The sequence below is a fragment of the Papio anubis genome, chromosome 16 (genome assembly GCF_008728515.1).
Source record: "Papio anubis isolate 15944 chromosome 16, Panubis1.0, whole genome shotgun sequence".
NCBI lineage: Eukaryota > Metazoa > Chordata > Mammalia > Primates > Cercopithecidae > Papio > Papio anubis.
In genome coordinates this window covers 19,751,104-19,769,547 of record NC_044991.1, presented here as the reverse complement: position 1 = coordinate 19,769,547, position 18,444 = coordinate 19,751,104, and the positions used below count along the sequence as shown (strand labels likewise).

The 18,444-nt window shown below is 41.8% G+C and overlaps 1 protein-coding gene across 4 annotated transcripts in view; it reads right to left on the bottom strand.

Annotated features, from left to right (window-relative positions):
* Window positions 1–18,444, bottom strand: part of MORC2 (MORC family CW-type zinc finger 2) — a 41,962-nt gene that overhangs the window by 19,303 nt on the left and 4,215 nt on the right. For all 4 annotated transcript variants that reach the window (XR_001892219.3, XR_001892220.3, XM_003905440.5 and 1 more), the window contains exons 2-6: window positions 12,597–12,650; window positions 10,730–10,764; window positions 4,281–4,349; window positions 3,652–3,742; window positions 307–415 (exon numbers count right to left, since the gene is read on the bottom strand). Coding sequence is in view for 2 of the 4 variants with exons in the window: in XM_003905440.5 (XP_003905489.3) it covers window positions 307–415; window positions 3,652–3,742; window positions 4,281–4,349; window positions 10,730–10,764; window positions 12,597–12,650 (358 nt within the window). In the remaining 2 variants the exon portion in view is untranslated. The remainder of the gene's footprint in view (window positions 1–306; window positions 416–3,651; window positions 3,743–4,280; window positions 4,350–10,729; window positions 10,765–12,596; window positions 12,651–18,444) is intronic.

Genomic DNA, 18,444 nt, shown 5'->3' with positions numbered 1-18,444 from the left:
ATGGAATTCAAGTGGCAGATCTAGAGGAGCTGCAAATCCAACTCTTAATTCCTGCCACTTGACAGTCTCATTATCAGAAACAGTTGTTCTCTGAAGTGCTCTGAGATTTTGCTTCCTCTCACATTAAAGTTATCTACCTTAACCCCTCAACCAATTCATCCAGCCAGCTAACTGAGTAACAGTTGGGGGAATGTGCTCCAATCCTGCAACCCCAAAGAGTCTAGCATTGCAAACAACCTTTGAAAACTGCCTGCGGATACTCAGGAAATGGGGACTGGTGATTCAGACCATGAGGATGGGACCTACTTCATCAATGCCTTCTTCCTCATGAAAGGTGCGAGACAGGAAGAGGCAGGTCATGGTGTCTTCCTTCTTGGTGAACAGGATAAAATCCTTCCCAATGCGCATTGAGCCCCTGAAAAGGAAGCAGAAATATATTATTCTCTCCTAAAGGCCTCCCAGGTCCCAGGACTGTGCACTGAGTTCCATAGTCCTTATTCCCTCTCCATCCCCCAACACTCCTTGCTCTGCTTTTCCACAGGCCTGTAACTCCTTAGTCTTTACTTACAACCTTCTCAACCACACCATACAGGGTTCTCTCACCACCCTTCTAGGGCAGGCTCATGGCAGACCACGAGCCCCAAGTTAGTCTCACTCCCCGCCACAACACTAAAGAGTAACCCTGCTGTCTTTGAGCTCTGGGTTCATCCCAGCCACAAGAGGTGCTGTGCCCTCTTACTGTACCACCATCAGACTTTAGTAGCTGGTACCCTCAACACGTCATCTTCCATCCATGCTGACCACACCCAGTTCCCACCATGTCCTTCCTCAGCTGACACAAACTCCCCTCCATTCACGAAACAGCAGCAGCACTGTCAAGTGAAAAGCCCAGTGCCTATACTCACAAGCCTGAAAAAACGCCAGTATGAACCCAAGGTGCAGCTAATAAAATATAATTCTTGACCACCAGGATTCAAGGATGCCTGTAATTAGCTCAGCTCATGTCCAATAACTAGAGCCATCTCCTGTCCCAGAATTGTTTTGCCACCTCAAGCTCATTATGACACAGGCAGCTCCCTGCTTTTGGATGCAACTGGTTTCTGGGAACCGTGCCTTGAGGCTGATTTCCAAAAGGCAAAAGTCTGAATGGAATCAACTGCTTCCTTCCTCCGTTTGGCCACGTTAAGCCAGCTAAGGGGCAGGCAGAGACAGGCCTTTCCAGGCAATGCAGGGCAGGGCAGAAGTGTGAAGCACCAGCACGGGGACTGCCCTCTGAACAATGGGGCTGTTCAGCTCCTTTCTTCCAGCAGCTTCTGGGGCTTTATGGCTATTATCTCATTAGTCTTCATAACACTCCAGGGAGATGATGGAGGTGGAAAGCCTCATTACTCTCTTCTGTGTACCAATACAAACCAGACTGGCATGCCAAGCACACAAATGAATGTCATGCCCCATTTCCCCACTCAGGAAAACTCTCAGGACACTATTCAAAGATACCCTGGGGGCTGCCAAGTCCTAGTTCTCCTCCTCCAGTACCCAAAGTGCTGGCAATGCTCCTTGCCCTGACAATTTCACACACCACCTCCTCCTCCTTCTCTAAAGCATATGGGGAGCAAGTAAGGCACGTTATCTTGCCTTCTGTCAAAGCGTGCCCTTGCCCTAATTTAACAAAAACTCTCACTTTGTGCCTCTATCTTCCTTCTGTCTTTGATTCTGACCTTAGCCTCTGAATAGCAAAAGGCCCAAACATCACTTCTCTACTGGCTTCCTTGCTTCTCGGCCCTATTCTCCCCACAAATCACCTTCTCCTGAAACTTAACTTCTGAACTGGTTTCAAGATGATTTGATTGTCTACTCTGAACACTAGATGGCTCCATCTCAATGGGACCTTCACAAAAGTCTTCCACTGAAATATGCTAATAACACTCGCAACTTCTATACGCTTTCCTTCCCAGTCTGCTAACCACTTTCAGAGTCACATTTCATTTGCTTCTGAACCTCACTCTGAAAGGACAATGTCAGAGATTAGAACCCCATTTTCTAGATAAAGAAACAGACATTCAGGAAGGTGAAATGGCTTGCCTGAGGCCATTAAGAAACAGACATTCAGAGAGGTGAAATGGCTTGCCTGAGGCCACAGAACTGACAGAACCAGGTGGGAGGAGGCTGACCTACAATCTAGATGAAAAGTCAGGGCCTCCCCTGATTCTAAGAGACCTCAGTTTTGGGGGATTTAGATCACCTGCATCAGAATCATATGATTACAGGTGATTCATTTCATCTGTGAAAAACAGAGTCCTAGCCCCTACCCAGATCCAATGAATCAGGCCAGCAATCTGTCATGGAAACATCACAGGAGGAGAAATAAAGGCAGAAACCAGGCTCTCACAGCAATGATAGCATGTAATTCTTAACCTACTTGGCATGCATTATCATCTCAATTTACAAAGGAGGAAGCTGAGGCTTAGAGACGTAGTAGCTGAAGTGAGATTTGAACCTTAGTTTGTCATTTAAGTGAAATGCACAGCAGCTCCATTTTGCAGTCAGAAAGACCTGGTTTCTACCCTAGCGCTCTACACATAGGCATTTTTATGTCTTTGGGAAAGTAACTTCACCCCTATAAACCTCAATTTCTTCATCTGAAAATGAGAATAATAGTACCTACAACCTCATAGGGCTATCATGAGGATTAAATGAGATCATTCGTGTGCCTGGCACACGATTACAGTGCCTGGCACATGATAAGGATCTGTTATTACCATTTGGTTCCTGCCCTGAAAGAAAAATCACAAAGTCCAGGTACCAGGTCCTGCTTTCTTCGGATGTACTCTTTCTTCTCCATACACCCAAAGCACACTGCACATAAGGCCCAACTGATGCTGCTGACTGATCAAACCACCACCCTCCCTCAAACACAACACGTTTCCACGACAAGACTGGAAACGTGACTCACAATTCCATTTGCACAAACTCCAATTCCACTAAATCTTATTCCATCCAAAGGTATGTACAGCTGGAAGTGAGCATTTCAGAAATAGAAACCTTTCTCTTGGGGCTTCACTCAAAACCAGAACAACACATTCCAAACACTAACCAAGTGGGAACCAAGGCTAAGAAAAAGTCCCATGGGATTTGAGGACATTAGGTAGGACCCTGCTATACGGGCCTTGCAGTACATTTAGCATCCTCTGGGACCGAGGGCTCACATCTCTCTTCCTTACCCTGGATCCCCAGTGCCTGGCACAAAGCATGACATGTAGCAGGTGCTCAGGGAACACAGCTGCACAGTAAGGCGACCCCTTCATCATCTCAGATACATCCCAACACCACAAGAGAATCACTCACATCCTTGACTACATGGTAAAAATAAGAATTTTCAACAGCAGAGGTGCTGTTCTAGAGCACAGTGCCAAGAGAAACGCACAGCCTCTCCTGCCCTGTTTTTGGATGTTCATACTTTTCAATCTATGGAGCAAACTCAGCTGGGAACAGCTGGTAAGCTACTCCAAAAACCACACTTTCTGACTTTCTTCCAGTTCCAGAATTACAGTCAAAAGACGGACAAGGAGAAGGAAAGTTTTTATCTAAGAGAAGCAGGACAGCACTGCTGGATTTTGTTTGAGCCCTGTGACAAGCTTCTAATATACCTACGATTTTAACCCATTCCCGTACTGCCCAATCTGAGTGGACTCAGGTGTTCGCTTGGCCGACTTTCCAAACTGGATCACACTGGCAGCATCACCTGAAAGGGCAGACACAAAAGAAAGTGAAAAGTTTGCATTTCTTTCCCAGCGTCCTCAAAGTCAAAGGTCTGAGCCTTGTTAAATCCAAGCGGGGTGTGTGTCTACTGAAAACCTCTCTCCAAGGAAATTCACTACCATGAAGCAAATGGAGGCACAGCTTTGCCTGGCCTGTCGGTACCTCCATCACTGTGACCTATGTTCTATTCCCAGAATGTGGTAAGACAGCTAGGGGAGGCCTCCGTAGTTCCAGCTCGAGAATGTTGTGCAAGCTGATAAATACAACGCCAAGAGACAGGTAATCTGATTGACTTAAGATTGCCTTTCAGATCCTATCTTCCATGTTAAGACAAGACCTGGCAAATACATTAATAGAATTAAGCCTGAGATGTTGCAACAGACTTCTTACTCCCCAGGTAGATCTTCTAGACATAACATTGCAGGCAACAGAAAAACAAGTTCACATAATAAGTATTTTGTAAAAATGGTTACATCGCCACCCGTCCACCCCACACACAAAACAATAATCTCATCACTTACTTGGATCCATTCCTGCTCCATCATCCAAAAAGCAAAGCATAAATCCTCCTCGAAGGTCCTCTCGTCTTTCTGTAAAAGAAGCAGCTGCCATTACTGGGCCATTACCCACGAGAGGGTAGCAACATGCCTATGATCAGAAGGCAGATCAATGTGAAGCTTGGTCCAAAAAGGTCAGGTCAAGCCTAAGCTTCTACACTAGTGTGAATTAAACTTCAGGGTCCTTAAGGTTGCAAATTCCCATCCAAGGTTCTCCAATGCTTTCTAGTTCATGACAAAGCTTGGGAGAATCTATGAAGGCAGGAATATCTGGTCTAGCATCTAATCACACCTGCCACCACTGAATATGCACATACCTCACACATATCTCAATCATCCTATCCTTCTGCTGGCTCCACCTGGATTACTATCACTTCTGCCCTATGCCATAGACCCCAAGCACTAAAGTACTCCAACTACTATACCCCGTACCTTATCAATACTGCTCAAACTCAACAGGATGCCTCCTTTGTGAATTAAGTCTGGGGTAGCCTTCAAAGTGATGAAACCAGACATGGTATGGGCACAGCAGTGGAAGCTGCTATCTAAAAGATGAAATACTGTGTCTATACATGACCATCCCCAGGTTGACTGGCATTCTGGGCTATCTGCATTTACTGTCATATCCCCTGCTAGCTATGGTCCTTGAAAGGGCTCCCAACCCAACAGTGAGAAGGCACATGGTGCAGTGGGAGGTGCCTGGTTCCTAGCTGGACCTGCCTGATAGGAAGAGGGAATGGTCCTTTGACAGTAAGATGCACAGCAGCTGTGGCGGGGTTTCCTGGCCAACAGAAAAGGAACACAATAAACTATGGTTGCCATTCCAGGGAAAAGAACCTCTTCTCTGAGCAGTTGTCTTCTGCAGCAGCAAGTGGTAACTGAAAGTGGTCTTGGTCCAAGCATGTCATGGTCAATGGAGAAGCCATTCCCAAATATGGAAACAGGCTATACTAGTTTCCAAGGTGCCTTTTGTCCCAATGATGAGGACTAGGTGAGCAAAAGAGAAACCAGCCTTGGAATCAAGGAAGTTGGCAGACATGAAGAAGAGAAGGATGTGACGCAGAGGTATAGGCAGGAGACCCACACAAGCCAAGCAAGTCAACTTCCCATATAGATGCTGTTCAGTCTACTGACTGGCACAGGGACAAAGGTAGCATTTCTAAGAGGAAAGAGGTCTGTGTAAGGTACTACAGGGGTAAGCCCAAGGCTGCTCTGGAGCCTGGTCCCTGATGATTTTTTAATCTCCCCCAAGCTTCAGTTCACCAGTTTTGTACAACTATCTAAGCTGAGAAATCTGTTTTAAATGCTCTTTGTCCTTTCTTCAGGCTAAAAATTCAAGTGAGTAGGGACTGCCCCCTGTTAAACAGACTATTAACGTAAATTAAAATGCTATAAAGCCTTTTTTTTTTTTTTTTTTTGAGATGGAGTCTTACTCTGTCACCCAGGCTGGAGTGCAATGGCATGATCTCAACTCACTGCAACCTCTGCCTCCCAGGTTCAAGCGAGTCTCCTGCCTCAGCCTCCAGAGTAGCTTCAGCAAGGCTATAAACCACAGAGATTTTCAAGTACCACTCAGTGTTCAGGAAGCTGAACATTAATCACAAGTGCTTCTTGAAAGTACAAGGGTGAGGATCTTCCTGGAGGTACTATTGGTTAGATAAAATCTATCCTGGTGGCAGTGCCTCTAATCAGAGTTTGGAGAATCCAAATGAGATGTGGCAATCAAGAACAAGTACACTAAAAGTCCAAAAAGCTTCAAAATTTCCATCTGGAGGACGCCAAGTGTCATATGGAGACTCAAACTGGGTCAGATACAGAGAATGGTAAAAGCAGCATTCTAAACCTAGCCAAGAGCCATTTGCTGTACACTACAGTCATAAAATGTGCATGAAGACTCTGCTTTGGGATCTAGAAATTGATTCAAGCGAAGCACCTCTGAAAAGTTCCAAGGACTACTGGCGTTCTTTGGACACTGCCTAGGAAGTTACTTTCTAGGCCCTTGTGTTAGGACAGAACTCTCAGGCTGCTTTAGCACACAATCATCACTTAACAGTGGGGCTGGCATCCTTTTCTGGCTCAAGGACTTCATTTCAAAGCTTTTTTGTGTAGTTTAAAGGGTAAGAGATGACACTGGGGGGATCCTCCTAGCTACATAGTATAACTGACAGCCTGTAAATGGCTAGTAGTGTCTAGGTCCATGGTCACATGCAATACTGCCTCAAGAACAAGAAAGACTAAGACAGCATTGACTTCTTCAACTGTAAACAGACAGTGTTGTCTCTTCACCTTGTTCTAATGCTTACGCCAATCACTTGTTTATTTAATGACTACTTAAGTGATCAGCTCTTCTGTGCCTGGTTATGATGAGGACAAGGGCAGTGAATAATACAGATGAGATCACTGTCTTCACAGAGCTTACAGTCTAATGGATTCTACTGCCTGCAGCAGATAAGCTAGGAAGTAAAGGAGAGGAGGGTTTAAGCTGAAGGAAGCTGAGAAAAGTATTGGCTAGAGCAAAATGTAGTATGGCTAAGAATTATCCAAAGAGCTTGTGAAAATACAGATTCTGGGCTCCCCTTGGATAGTCTAGGTAGGTCTGAGGTGGGGCATTTGCATTTCTAACAAGTTCCAAGACGATATTGACAACGTCCATGGGTGGACCACCCTTTGAGAAGCACTAAACTAGAGCAAGCAAGAACTTGAAGGCTTCCTTGCTCAAAACTATCTCCTCATATATTCCACCATAGAGAGAGATTCCTATCACCTGATATTTAATCAATCAACTAAGTGATATCTGAAGCCTCCAAAGATAAAGGAGGGGGAATTCTGGATGAAGAAGAGTCTAAACAGCTAGAGGTTGTATGTTCCCTGCCTCCCATCACACATCTTGAAAGCAAGACAGAGAAGGCAAAGCCGAACTGCCTGCTTTGCAGTTGTGCTTCATATCCTGGGAACAGCTCTGTGAGACTGTCAGAGCCAATCTGAAAGTCTGTACATCTCCCAACATGGCCAAGTCTGGCTTCTCCAAGCCAGACAGTCCTCATCTAACTCCCCCTGGGAAGAATAAAGAAAGAAAGCAGGAAAAGACAAGAGATGTCAAATGGAGCTATACATCCAAAAGTCAAAGGGGATAAAATAATGGTGTCCCTAGGAGAGGCTGTAATAAAATGACGTCCAAGTTTTTCGTCATACTCTGCAATCTGTTTGAGCAGTATTAATTGCAGTTTCATTTGCTCCAATTTTCCATGTGTTAATCATTGCCCTGGCATCACAAAAAGGATCTTTCTTCCAAGGAGGTGGCACTACCTACCCCAGAAAGTGAAGAAAGTCAACAAAAACAGTCTGCTTATGACAGGCATATTATGGTCTATAATAATAATAATCCAACTAATAATAAGCTTTGGGTAAATGAACACCTCTACACTTTGAGAGGCTGGCTCCTTTTTTGCCCTTTTTAGGTTTAAAAACAGTCCTTAAAATGTGACTTCGTGGTAACTTCAAACTACATCTGATGTTTGGGAAGATTTCCAAGTCCAGTTATCAATTTAGTTTCAGAAGTGGAGATAAGAAAATACTTTCCCCCGTGAACTAACAACAAGAACTTTACAGTATTAAGATTATTACTGGCCACGCGCATTGGCTCAGCCTGTAAGTCCAGCACTTTGCGGGGGGCCGAGGCAGTCGGATTACTTGAGCTCAGGAGTTTGAGACCAGCCGGGGCAACATGGTGAAAAAATATGTATATAAAAATTAACCAGGCATGGTGGTGTGCGCCTGTAGTTCCAGCTGCTCGGGAGGCTGAAGTAGGAGGATCACTTGAGCCCGAGAGGCAGAGGTTGCAGTGAGCCTAGATAGCACACTGCATTCCAGCCTGGGTAAAAAAAAAAAAAAAGATTCCACTGATTTATTTCTCCTGTTGAATGTGTTAATAAGGCCCTGTCGTAGAAAAGTGTAGGGTTAAAGATCCCTCAGCCAAGAATCCCAGTCTCCTGGTACTTGAAGTAAATCAAGTCTTTTTCCAAAATGCTATGGTGCTTAGTGCTTCTATCACACCATTTAATCCTTAACTGTCTTGACTGTTCCCTCAAGATCTAGTTATTGTTCTCCAATTATCTGTAGTGCACTAATTGTCTCTCCAATTAAAGACTAAGTTCTTAAAGCAAAGACCCCCATCTCATCCTCTCTGGACTTTTCCCAAAGCATAACAGGAGTTGTACTGAGCACACAATAAAGACACTGGGTCCTTTTCATTTAAATTGAGATCCAACTTCATTCTGAGTGTCAGGAACTAAATTTCCTTACTGAAATTCACCCACCAAGTGTAGTAGGAGAGAGCAGAGATGATCTTTTTTTAAAAAACGTCTTCCAAGAAGACTTGACTGTTATGATTTGTACCTTCAGCATCACTTGAAGAAGAGGCCCATTCTCTGCTTTATCATCTGTGCATTGATTAAATGAGCCCTATTTTTCCAGTGGTAGCTGTTGCCACTCCTGAGAAAGCACACTCAGATGTAAGATACAAGCTTTAGCTTGGAAAGGCACCTCCATCTGGCCTGAGCACTTTTTTAATTTTTTTTATTTATTTATTTATTTATTTATTTATTTATTTATTTATTTATTTTTTGAGATGGAGCTTCGCTCTTGTTGCCCAGGCTGGAGTGCAATGGTGCAATCATGGCAACCTCTGCCTCCTGGGTTTCAGTGATTCTCCTGCCTCAGCGTCCCAAGTAGCTGGAATTACAGGCATGCACCATTATGCCTGGCTAATTCTGTATTTTTGGTAGAGATGGGGTTTTCCCCATGTTGGTCAGGCTGGTCTCAAACTCCCGACCTCAGGTGTTCTGCCCACCTCCGCTTCCCAAACTGCTGGGATTACAGGCGTTGAGCCACCACGCCCAGCCCTGGCCTGAGCATTTAGTAATCATCTTCTAACATTCTTTACCTATGTGCCCCTATTTCCTGTTACTTTCTTCTAGAAAGAAAAGGAGCCTTATTTTCACCACTTTGGCGGAGCCTTTTGAACAAAAGGCTTTCAGAATTGAAGCAGTACGGCTGACTTTTAGCTGCTCTGAGGATTTTCTTTGCTCCAAAGTATAGCAGACATGAGAAATTCATCAAATCTGGAGCAGATTCTTCATAATTATATGACATTAGTGGTTCTGAGAATTACTACTTAGTTGTGTGCTTGTTCCCATTCATCAAAAGGGTCCATGAGAGGGGTTATTTCATTCCCATATAAACATACACACTTTTCAGAACCTAGTCCATGCTACTCAAAATATCACCTCACACATTTCAGAGGATTTCAAAAAAGTCTGTCAGAAAAAAAAACACATCACACAAGTCAAACTGTATTTAAAAGCTGTCTTCCGGCCAGGTGTGGGTGGCTCACGCCTGTAATCCCAGCACTTTGGGAGGCCGAGGCGGGCAGATCACCTGAGGTCAGGAGTTTGAGACCAGCCTGGCCAACATGGTGAAACCCTGTCTCTACTAAAAATATAAAAAATTAGCTGGGCGTGGCGGTGGGTGCCTGTAATCCCAGCTACTTGGGAGGCTGACACCAGAGAATCGCTTGAACCTGGGAGAAGGAAGTTGCAGTGAGCCAAGATGTGCCACCACACTCTAGCCTGGGCGACTGGGTAAGACTCCCTCTCAAAAAAAAAAAAAAAAAAAGCTGTCTTCCTCCATTCTGCTTTCAAATTTTTAGTATTCAAATGACTAAAAAAGGTGCCAGTACAAATACCAGGCAGAAAGCAAACTATTAAAATTAATTAGTTAATTAATTAATTAAAAGGCCAATGACTGTTGCACTTACTCTAGGAAAAGGAGAAGATCTTACTACAAAACAGCAGAGCCAAATAAGCAAAATGAAATAGGATGCTGACAGGTGTAAATTCCAAGCCAAGCAGCCTTCCTTCCTGACACCTCTGAGAACAACTCAGCAAACCTCAGAGCCAATCCAGTTACTGGTATTTGCTGCAACTGATACCAGCAATTCTCCAAGTTGAGACGAGTGCTCACCAAGAGTTCAAAACAAAGTGGCCTCCAACAAGATCTCTCCTTGGCTGCCGGTACCACAAACCTCATTCACCTATTAACTCCCACCAGTAAAATAACTTAGTCATTTCACTCTCTACTGTTCCACTCCATCACTTCCATAACTCTACCGGTAGCTATTTGCACAGATTTAGATACCTTGTGTTAGTTTCTCGAAACCAGTATTCTTGGTTTCTATGCCTGACCAGAGCTGACCATACCTGACTACGGCTGCCCCTTTTCTACCTATGACCTGGAATAATCATGCCATCTTCCCAGGCTCCAGAATCCAGTTATTTCCAACTTGATTCTTCTTAGGCACAGTAATAAATGCATTAAGATGAACTAGACATTAGAAGGACTAAAGCCTGACTTACCTGCATAAATATCTATTCTGGTGGCATCAGCATCTCTGCAAAGTTAAAAGAATCACGTGAATTAATATGAAATATCAACCATCAAAATGCATAGTGATTTGAGTAGAATGCAGAGTATTTCGAGTCTGTTTTCAGGAAGCCATACAGAAATTCTATATACATTTAGAATTTTTTTACTTTTATACTTGACAACACAATTTTCTTTATATACTTGTAAAACATTTCCAAAGCCCCAAATTACTATAATCACATGACATCGGGCCTGGATATTTTTTTTTAATCCTGATTTTGTGGTAAAAACATCTATAGGATAATCAAGAATATTTCCCTTTATACCCTAAAAAATGATTCAAATATATGTTTTTCTCACTCATTTGATTGCAATCATAAAAAGATGTTCCAATAACTTGTCCATTTTTTCTTCTCATCAAGATTTTAAGAAAAAAGGAAAACAATCTCCCACAAAACCTGTGAAAAATCATCTCGTGGTATACCACCGCAGTCAGCAGACCGATTCCTGAGCCCATAATCTTAACCTCCCTAACCTTAAAAGGAAGCTGGGATACCCTTGCCCCATTAGACTCCAACCATTGGCTGAAGTCATACAGATTCAGTTATCAATGAAGACTTCCATAAAGGCTCAGAAGTAATTTAGTCCAATTCTGCCAATGCAGGCAAAGAAAATGAAACTGTTTCATTGGTTTTACGTGCAAAAAATCCGCGCAGCTCTACATATACCTATTCTCGAATATCTAAAACATTTTCAAATATGAGAGATACTGGCCAAATGTATACACAAGTAGGAACACGTACTTCTAAGAATCTCTATTTTACCATAGGATACACAAAAAAGCAGCCTGCCACCGCACATCATGGTCTCACTAAATTAACAAGTGGCAAATTCAAACATAGTTCCATTAACCTATATTTTTTAATTGAATGGAAAAATGACGAGTCAACCAGGATTGAAACAAAATGGGAGTTTTCTGGTTAAACAACTAGCACACTTCCATGAGCAGTCCAGCTAATAACAATAACAAAAGTAATTAGAATAAGTTTATTGTATAGACAGAGGTAAACAGGAAATTATCAGCAAGCACATTAACTGGAGATCTGTTTGAAAGTACTTCTGCTGTCAATTTTCATCCTCTTCTTCCTTCATTAGTCATCAAAACCTGGTCAGTAAATGATATGTCTGAATTTTACATTTGCATTCAGGAGTAAGACTGAGACAATATTTTCCTAATTATAAACAGAATCTTGATATGGACTTGGATTTATATCAGAATTAACCCAAACTTCTATTCAGTCTTAAACAGTAACATTTATATGTTTCTATCACTAAGAACTCAGTATAAGACAGTGCTGACCAATGATTCCTTCCAAGCACAGCTGCTAACAATGAAAGACACTGTGATCATTTAGTTATCTGACAAACATACAATTTGAGAAGACACAGAACTTTAGCATAGTTTTAAAGACATTAGATGGTGTACTATCCTGGTAGCACAAATTAAATCGGAGCCTGCCTGTCCCATTAATATGATTCCTAAGTGTCCATCTTAATTCCCTGCATTTTATTACAATTATCTTGCTCTAATACACAAGGGAAGTGGTTTTGGAGGTGATAATTCACTATTTTTAGGCTAGAATACAAAGAACAATTAGTGAATTTAAGTAAGAAAGTGGAAGTTATCAAGTAATGTGCTATTAAAAATATTTTTTTTCAGTAAGAGGCCTCTTAGGAGTTACAGAATGTCTACATGCTACAGAAATGTCTTCCTCTCAAGTCTTCAGAAAGCAAAGGTCACAGCTACCTAAAGTGTTTCCACTTCAAGCACAGATTGTATGCCTGAAGACTACATACCTTGCATTATCAACCAGTTCAGCAAGAGCACCAAACAAGAATTCATGAGTGGTTCTGAAATGATAAATACTAAAAGTCAGCAAAAGAATTATGAGTTGAAGTTATAATTCCTAATAAAAAGCCATGGTTATAAAATATTTGTTTTTTGAAAAAATCTTAAAACCACCATTCACATTGTTGATTTATACTACTCAAGGCTTTCCAGAGCTCCCAAAGTGTTAATCTTTATCAAGTCCTGCCATCTATTCAGAAATGTTTATTCTTCCTATTTTGAGTTGGGAAACCCACCCTGAAGCATTGAGAGAGTCCTATGTGTAGTAACTGCTAAAAGCGTTTTTCACTATTCATATTCTGCCTAGAAAAATGCCTGTATATTTTATTTTTCATTGCCTTAACCAGTGGTCAGTTTCTGCGTATCTCAGAGCAAGAATTGTAAGGATATATCTTATGCATACATATTGAATTTTTTGTTTTTTCTTTGAGACAGGTTCTCGTTCTTGTCACTCAGGCTGGAGTATAGTAAGTTTTGAATAACATGGTTAACTGTGTATTTACTCAATCCAAACTTTAAGCAGCCTCCCAGAGGAGATGACCACTGGTTCCCCTCCTTGAAGGGGTTAATGTTAACAGGGGCCCTAGGTGACCACACCAAGCAAGTTCCTGTCATCCTAGAAGGAATTGTTGGAAAAGGTCTTGGATTACTTTCTTTAATGGAGAGAATGTTCTGGTTTAGTCAAAATCTGAGAAAGTCATAAAATCAGTTATTCTCTTTTCCTTCTCTTTCAAATGGGATATTTTTGCTTATAAATTACACAAAAGTGTATGAGTTTCCTTTTTTCACTTGTAGATGACACACAAGTATTGGTAAAACAAAATGCTAACAAGTTATACATTGAGCATGTGCAATTTATACTGTTTAATTTGTGGTCTTTTCCACAACAGTCCTCATATCAAATTAGGATGTGTCCACATAGAATCACCTGAAAAAAAAAAAACTTGACTTTTGATTAGAGAAAATACAAAATTAACCCATATAATACATGACCATCAATTTTAAAATATCCATGTTACTCCGACTTTTTTTGCATAGAGTTTCAGCCAAAGTAAAAAGTTTAAGCCAATTTTCAGTTAAAGTAAAAATTTTAAAATGAAATATATCAATATTAAATAACCAGCATCTAGGATCTCTAATCACTTACCATACTGTAAACAAAATGTAAAACATTTATTAAATATCCGTAACTAAACTCTCCAGGAATATTGTTTTTTCCTCCTTAAGTAACTCCAAATTTTTCAAATGCAATTTTTTATTTTATTATTATTCTTTTTTTGAAACAGAGTTTTGCTCGTCGCCCAGGCTGGAGTGCGATGGCTCGATCTTGGCTCACTGCAACCTCCACCTCCCGGGTTCAAGTGATTCTCCTGCCTTGGCCTCCAGAATAGCTGGGATTATAGGCATGCACCACCACACCTGGCTAATTTCGTATTTTTAGTAGAGAGGGGGTTTCACTATGTCGGCCAGGCTGGTCTCAAACTCCTGACCTCAGATGATCTGCCTGCCTCAGACACCCAAAGTGCTGGGATTACGGACCTGAGCCACCGCACCCGGCCTACAAATGCAAATTTTGAATTAAGCTATCACTTCATGGAATTATAGGAAGACCTTTCCCCCCGAAGATCAGTGAATATATATGTTGCTAATCCAAAGGCAACACTGATAAATATGCTATAACCAAAAGAAATTTTATCATCAATTCACCTAGGAAATAAGAGCTCAAATTCTTCTGGATAAAATCTAGTTAATTATACTACATGGAAAAGACAGATTTCTTTTTTTTTTTTTTTTTTTTTTTTTGAGATGGAGTTTCGCTCCTGTTGCCCAGGCTGGAGTGCAATGGCACAATCTCTGCTCACTGCCACCTCTGCCTCCCAGGTTCAAGCGATTCTCCTGCCTCAGCCTCCTGAGTAGCTGGTATTACAAGCATGGGTCACCATGCCCAGTTAATTTTTTTGTATTTTTAGTAGAGATGGGATTTCTCCATGTTGGTCAGGCTGGTCTTGAACTCTGAACCACGGGTGATCCACCCGCCTTGGCCTCCCAAAGTGTTGGGATTACAGCCGTGAGCCACTGTGCCCAGACGGTAAAGACAGATTTCTAACAAAAAAAAAAAAAAAAAAGTGCATAAAACAGCCATATGGTTTTTTTGTTTTGTCTCACTGTGTTGTCCAGGCTGGAGTACAAGCAGTGCGATCTCGGCTCACCGCAACCTCCGCCTCCAGGGTTCAAGCAATTCTTCTGCCTCAGCCTACTGAGTAGCTGGGATTACAGGCGCCTGCCACCATGCCCGGCTAACTTTTTAAATATTTTTAGTAGAGACAGGGTTTCACCAAGTTGGCCAGGCTGCTCTTGAACTCCTGACCTCAGGTGATCCACCCGCCTCAGCCTCCCAAAGTGCTGGACTTACAGGTGTGAGCCACCGTGCCCGGCCCATATGTTTAATTATTTAAAACATCTGTCTTGTGCCCCCTCAGTAAAAATTAAAAAAAAAAAAAAATTAAAGAACAAAAAATATTTATGTCTCTAGAATTATCACTTTAAATTCTTCAAATTACCAACTGAATAAACAAAAAGTATTCTGTAAACTACCCCACCAAATAGGGAGAAAAAAGCTTAAAAATTAAGGTGACTTGCCAAAGGTAATGTTGGTTAAAAATGAATCTAATATTGGTTCTCAAACTTTCAACCAGTCATTTTCCTATCAAATGTTGAAGTGACTTAGAAACTTACAAAGTGAATTCATTTTATATACCCTAAATATTTTTAATTTTGAGGATTGTTATATAGAAATATAAAATAACCAATTTTATCCCAATACTTCTCATTTCAACATGAGTTTGTACTTTTAACGTAAATCAAGGAATCTCAAAAATACAGCTACCGGAAAAACACAAGAGCACAACCATAGTAAGCATGAGACCACATCTTGCATCAGAATGTACTAACTTCAGAATAAATAATGAAGTTTCCAGTCTTTGGCAGTGAGAATGGTCAATATGAATAATCTGGAAAACTAATTTTGACACCCTCTGCCATTAGGACAAGAAAACCAAAACAGAAATCGCAACTGCTTCTTAGCAATACATATTTTCTGATAGCATCCCACAAGAATGAGAAATTCAGAATCAAATAAGCAGATCTCAAAAGGGCAAGCACAAAGCACCTGCCACACAGTGCTCGGAAATGTGCCTTGCATAGTGGTTCACACCTATAATCCCAGCACTTTGGGAGGCTGAGGTGGGTGGATCACCTGAGGTCAGGAGTTTGAGACCAGCCTGGCCAACATGGTGAAACCCTGTCTCTACTAAAATTACAAAAAAAATTATGTGTGGTGGCAGACACCTGTAATCCTAGTTACTTGGGAGGCTGAGGCAGGAGAATTGCTTGAACCCGGGAGGCGGAGGTTGCATGCAGTGAGCCGACATTGTGAGATCACGCCATTGTACTCCAGCCTGGACAAGAAGAGCAAAACTCCGTCTCAAAAAAAAAAAAAAAGAAAAGAAACAAAGAAATGTGCCTTGCATATTTAGAGCTTTCAAAAAATTCTAAATGGGCAGGGTGCAGTGGCTCACACCTGTAATCCTGGCACTTTGCCCAGGCCAGCAGATGCCTTGAGCCCAGGAATTTGAAACCAGCCTGGGCAACAGGGCGAAACCCCCGTCTCTACAAAAAGTAAAATAAATTAGCCAGGTGTGGTGGTGTACACCTGTAGTTCCAGCTACTTGGAAGGCTAAGGTGGGAAGATGGGTTGAGCCTAAGAAGTGAAGGTAGCAGTGAGCCAAGATCGCGCCGCTGCACACCAACCTGGGTGAAAGAGCCAGACCCCGTCTCAAAAAAAAAAAAAAAAAAAAAAAAATTCTAAATGGTCTTTGCTGTTCCACACAGTCTCGATGCTGTTCCATGCATACATATTTCAGATAAGCTAATAGTACCCTTTACAATGTAGCCAAAGGGTACTTTTGTGATGGCAGTATGTACCATAAAAAAGGGCTTTTGTGATCACTGTTAGTAAAGTCAGAGATAATACTCAGAATCTCTTCCAGACCTCCAACTGATTACAGATAGATCTTCTAGATGCTAAAATCGAGTTCTAAATATTTCTTAAAATCGTAAGAATCAAAATTATACCAACTGCATAAATTCTTCTTTCCCAAATAACATTCCAAGAGTACACTCATTGCTAGCTAGCATTTGGGATAGAATAAATATCAAAATTCTTTTCTTCACAGACCTAAACATCCAATAAAAGTCAACTGGAAAAAGACAAAGATTTTTTGAAAATGTGTTCACTTTCAACTGATTATGGCTGGTTTTTTGTTGTTGTTGTTGTTGTTGTTGTTGTTTTGAGAGATGGAGTCTTGCTCTGTTGCCCCGACTGGAGAGAAGTAGCATGATCTCAACTCACCACAACCTCTGCCTCCTGGTTCAAGCGATTCTTCTGCCTCAGACTCCCAAGTAGCTGGGGTTACAGGCAAAAGCTACCATGCCCAGCTAATTTTTTGTGTCTTTAATAGCAATGGGGTTTCACCACGTTGGCCAGGCTGGTCTAGAACTCCTGGCCTCAAGTGATCCGCCCGCCTCAGCCTTCCAAAGTGCTGGGATTATAGGCATGAGCCACTGCGCCTGGCTGATCACGGCTTTTATATCACTTGTGTCACAGTATAGTTTGCAGCTTAGCATTTCCAGGGACAAATTCACGTGTAAATTAGCTTGTTATGTAAGGAAAATGGTCTCCCTATTTATACACATCCTGAATGTAAACCAATAGATCATCCATAGGCCCATCACACAGTGATAGCTTCTGCTAAAATCCTAGACGTGCTGACAATAGTTAATTGCCGTAATTGCTAGAAAATAAAGCTAAGAAATTCTGGAGCAACCATTTTACATTTAAACGGCTTTAATATATTTAAGGTATGAGCTTACTCAACAGGCTTAAAGTAATAAGTAAGCTAAGCCTCTGAGTTGCCAGGCTCCTCTACATTCACTTCACATACCCATAAAATTCAGAAATAGGGCCGGGTGCGGTGGCTCACATCTGTAATCCCAGCACTTTGGGAGGCCGAAGCAGGCAGATGATGAGGTCAAGAGATCGAGACTATCCTGGCTAACACAGTGAAATCCCGTCTCTACTAAAAATACAAAAAATTAGCTGGGTGTGGTGTCACACGCCTGCGGTCCCAGCTACTTGGGAGGCTGAGGGAGGACAATCGCTTGAACCCGGGAGGCAGAGGTTGCAGTGAGCTGAGATGGTGCCACTGCACTCCAGCCTGGGCGACAGAGCAAGACTCCATTAAAAAAAAAAAAAAACAGAAATATATGCCCAAGATGTTAAGTGACTAAATGTGCCAACAAAAATAAATAGCAGACATCTTATATGTAAGCATCCTGCTCTATCAGACCACTTAGCAGTACTGCAAACAAGGTGACTTAATATACGCATCTTATGCCAAAGGAACATCACTACCCCCACTACATCTGAAGTAACAGTCACAAAACCCACCACCAAAGAGAAGTAACAGCATAAAACTCCTTTTACTTAAAAACCGTAACTTTTATCATCTCATACTAACAACATCTGATATTAAATTAGCTCAAGACTTTCAGGTTATCATGAGAATTTATTTCCCAGGCCTGCGTTAAGCCTTATAAGGCTGATGTAACCAAGAGAATAACCATCAAAAGTTATCAAAGACCTGATACAAAAAAAAGATGTTGTCTCCAATAGATGCTCCAGAATTTACTAAGAACTGATCTGCCTAATGACTAGCACCAAACAAGTTGCCACCA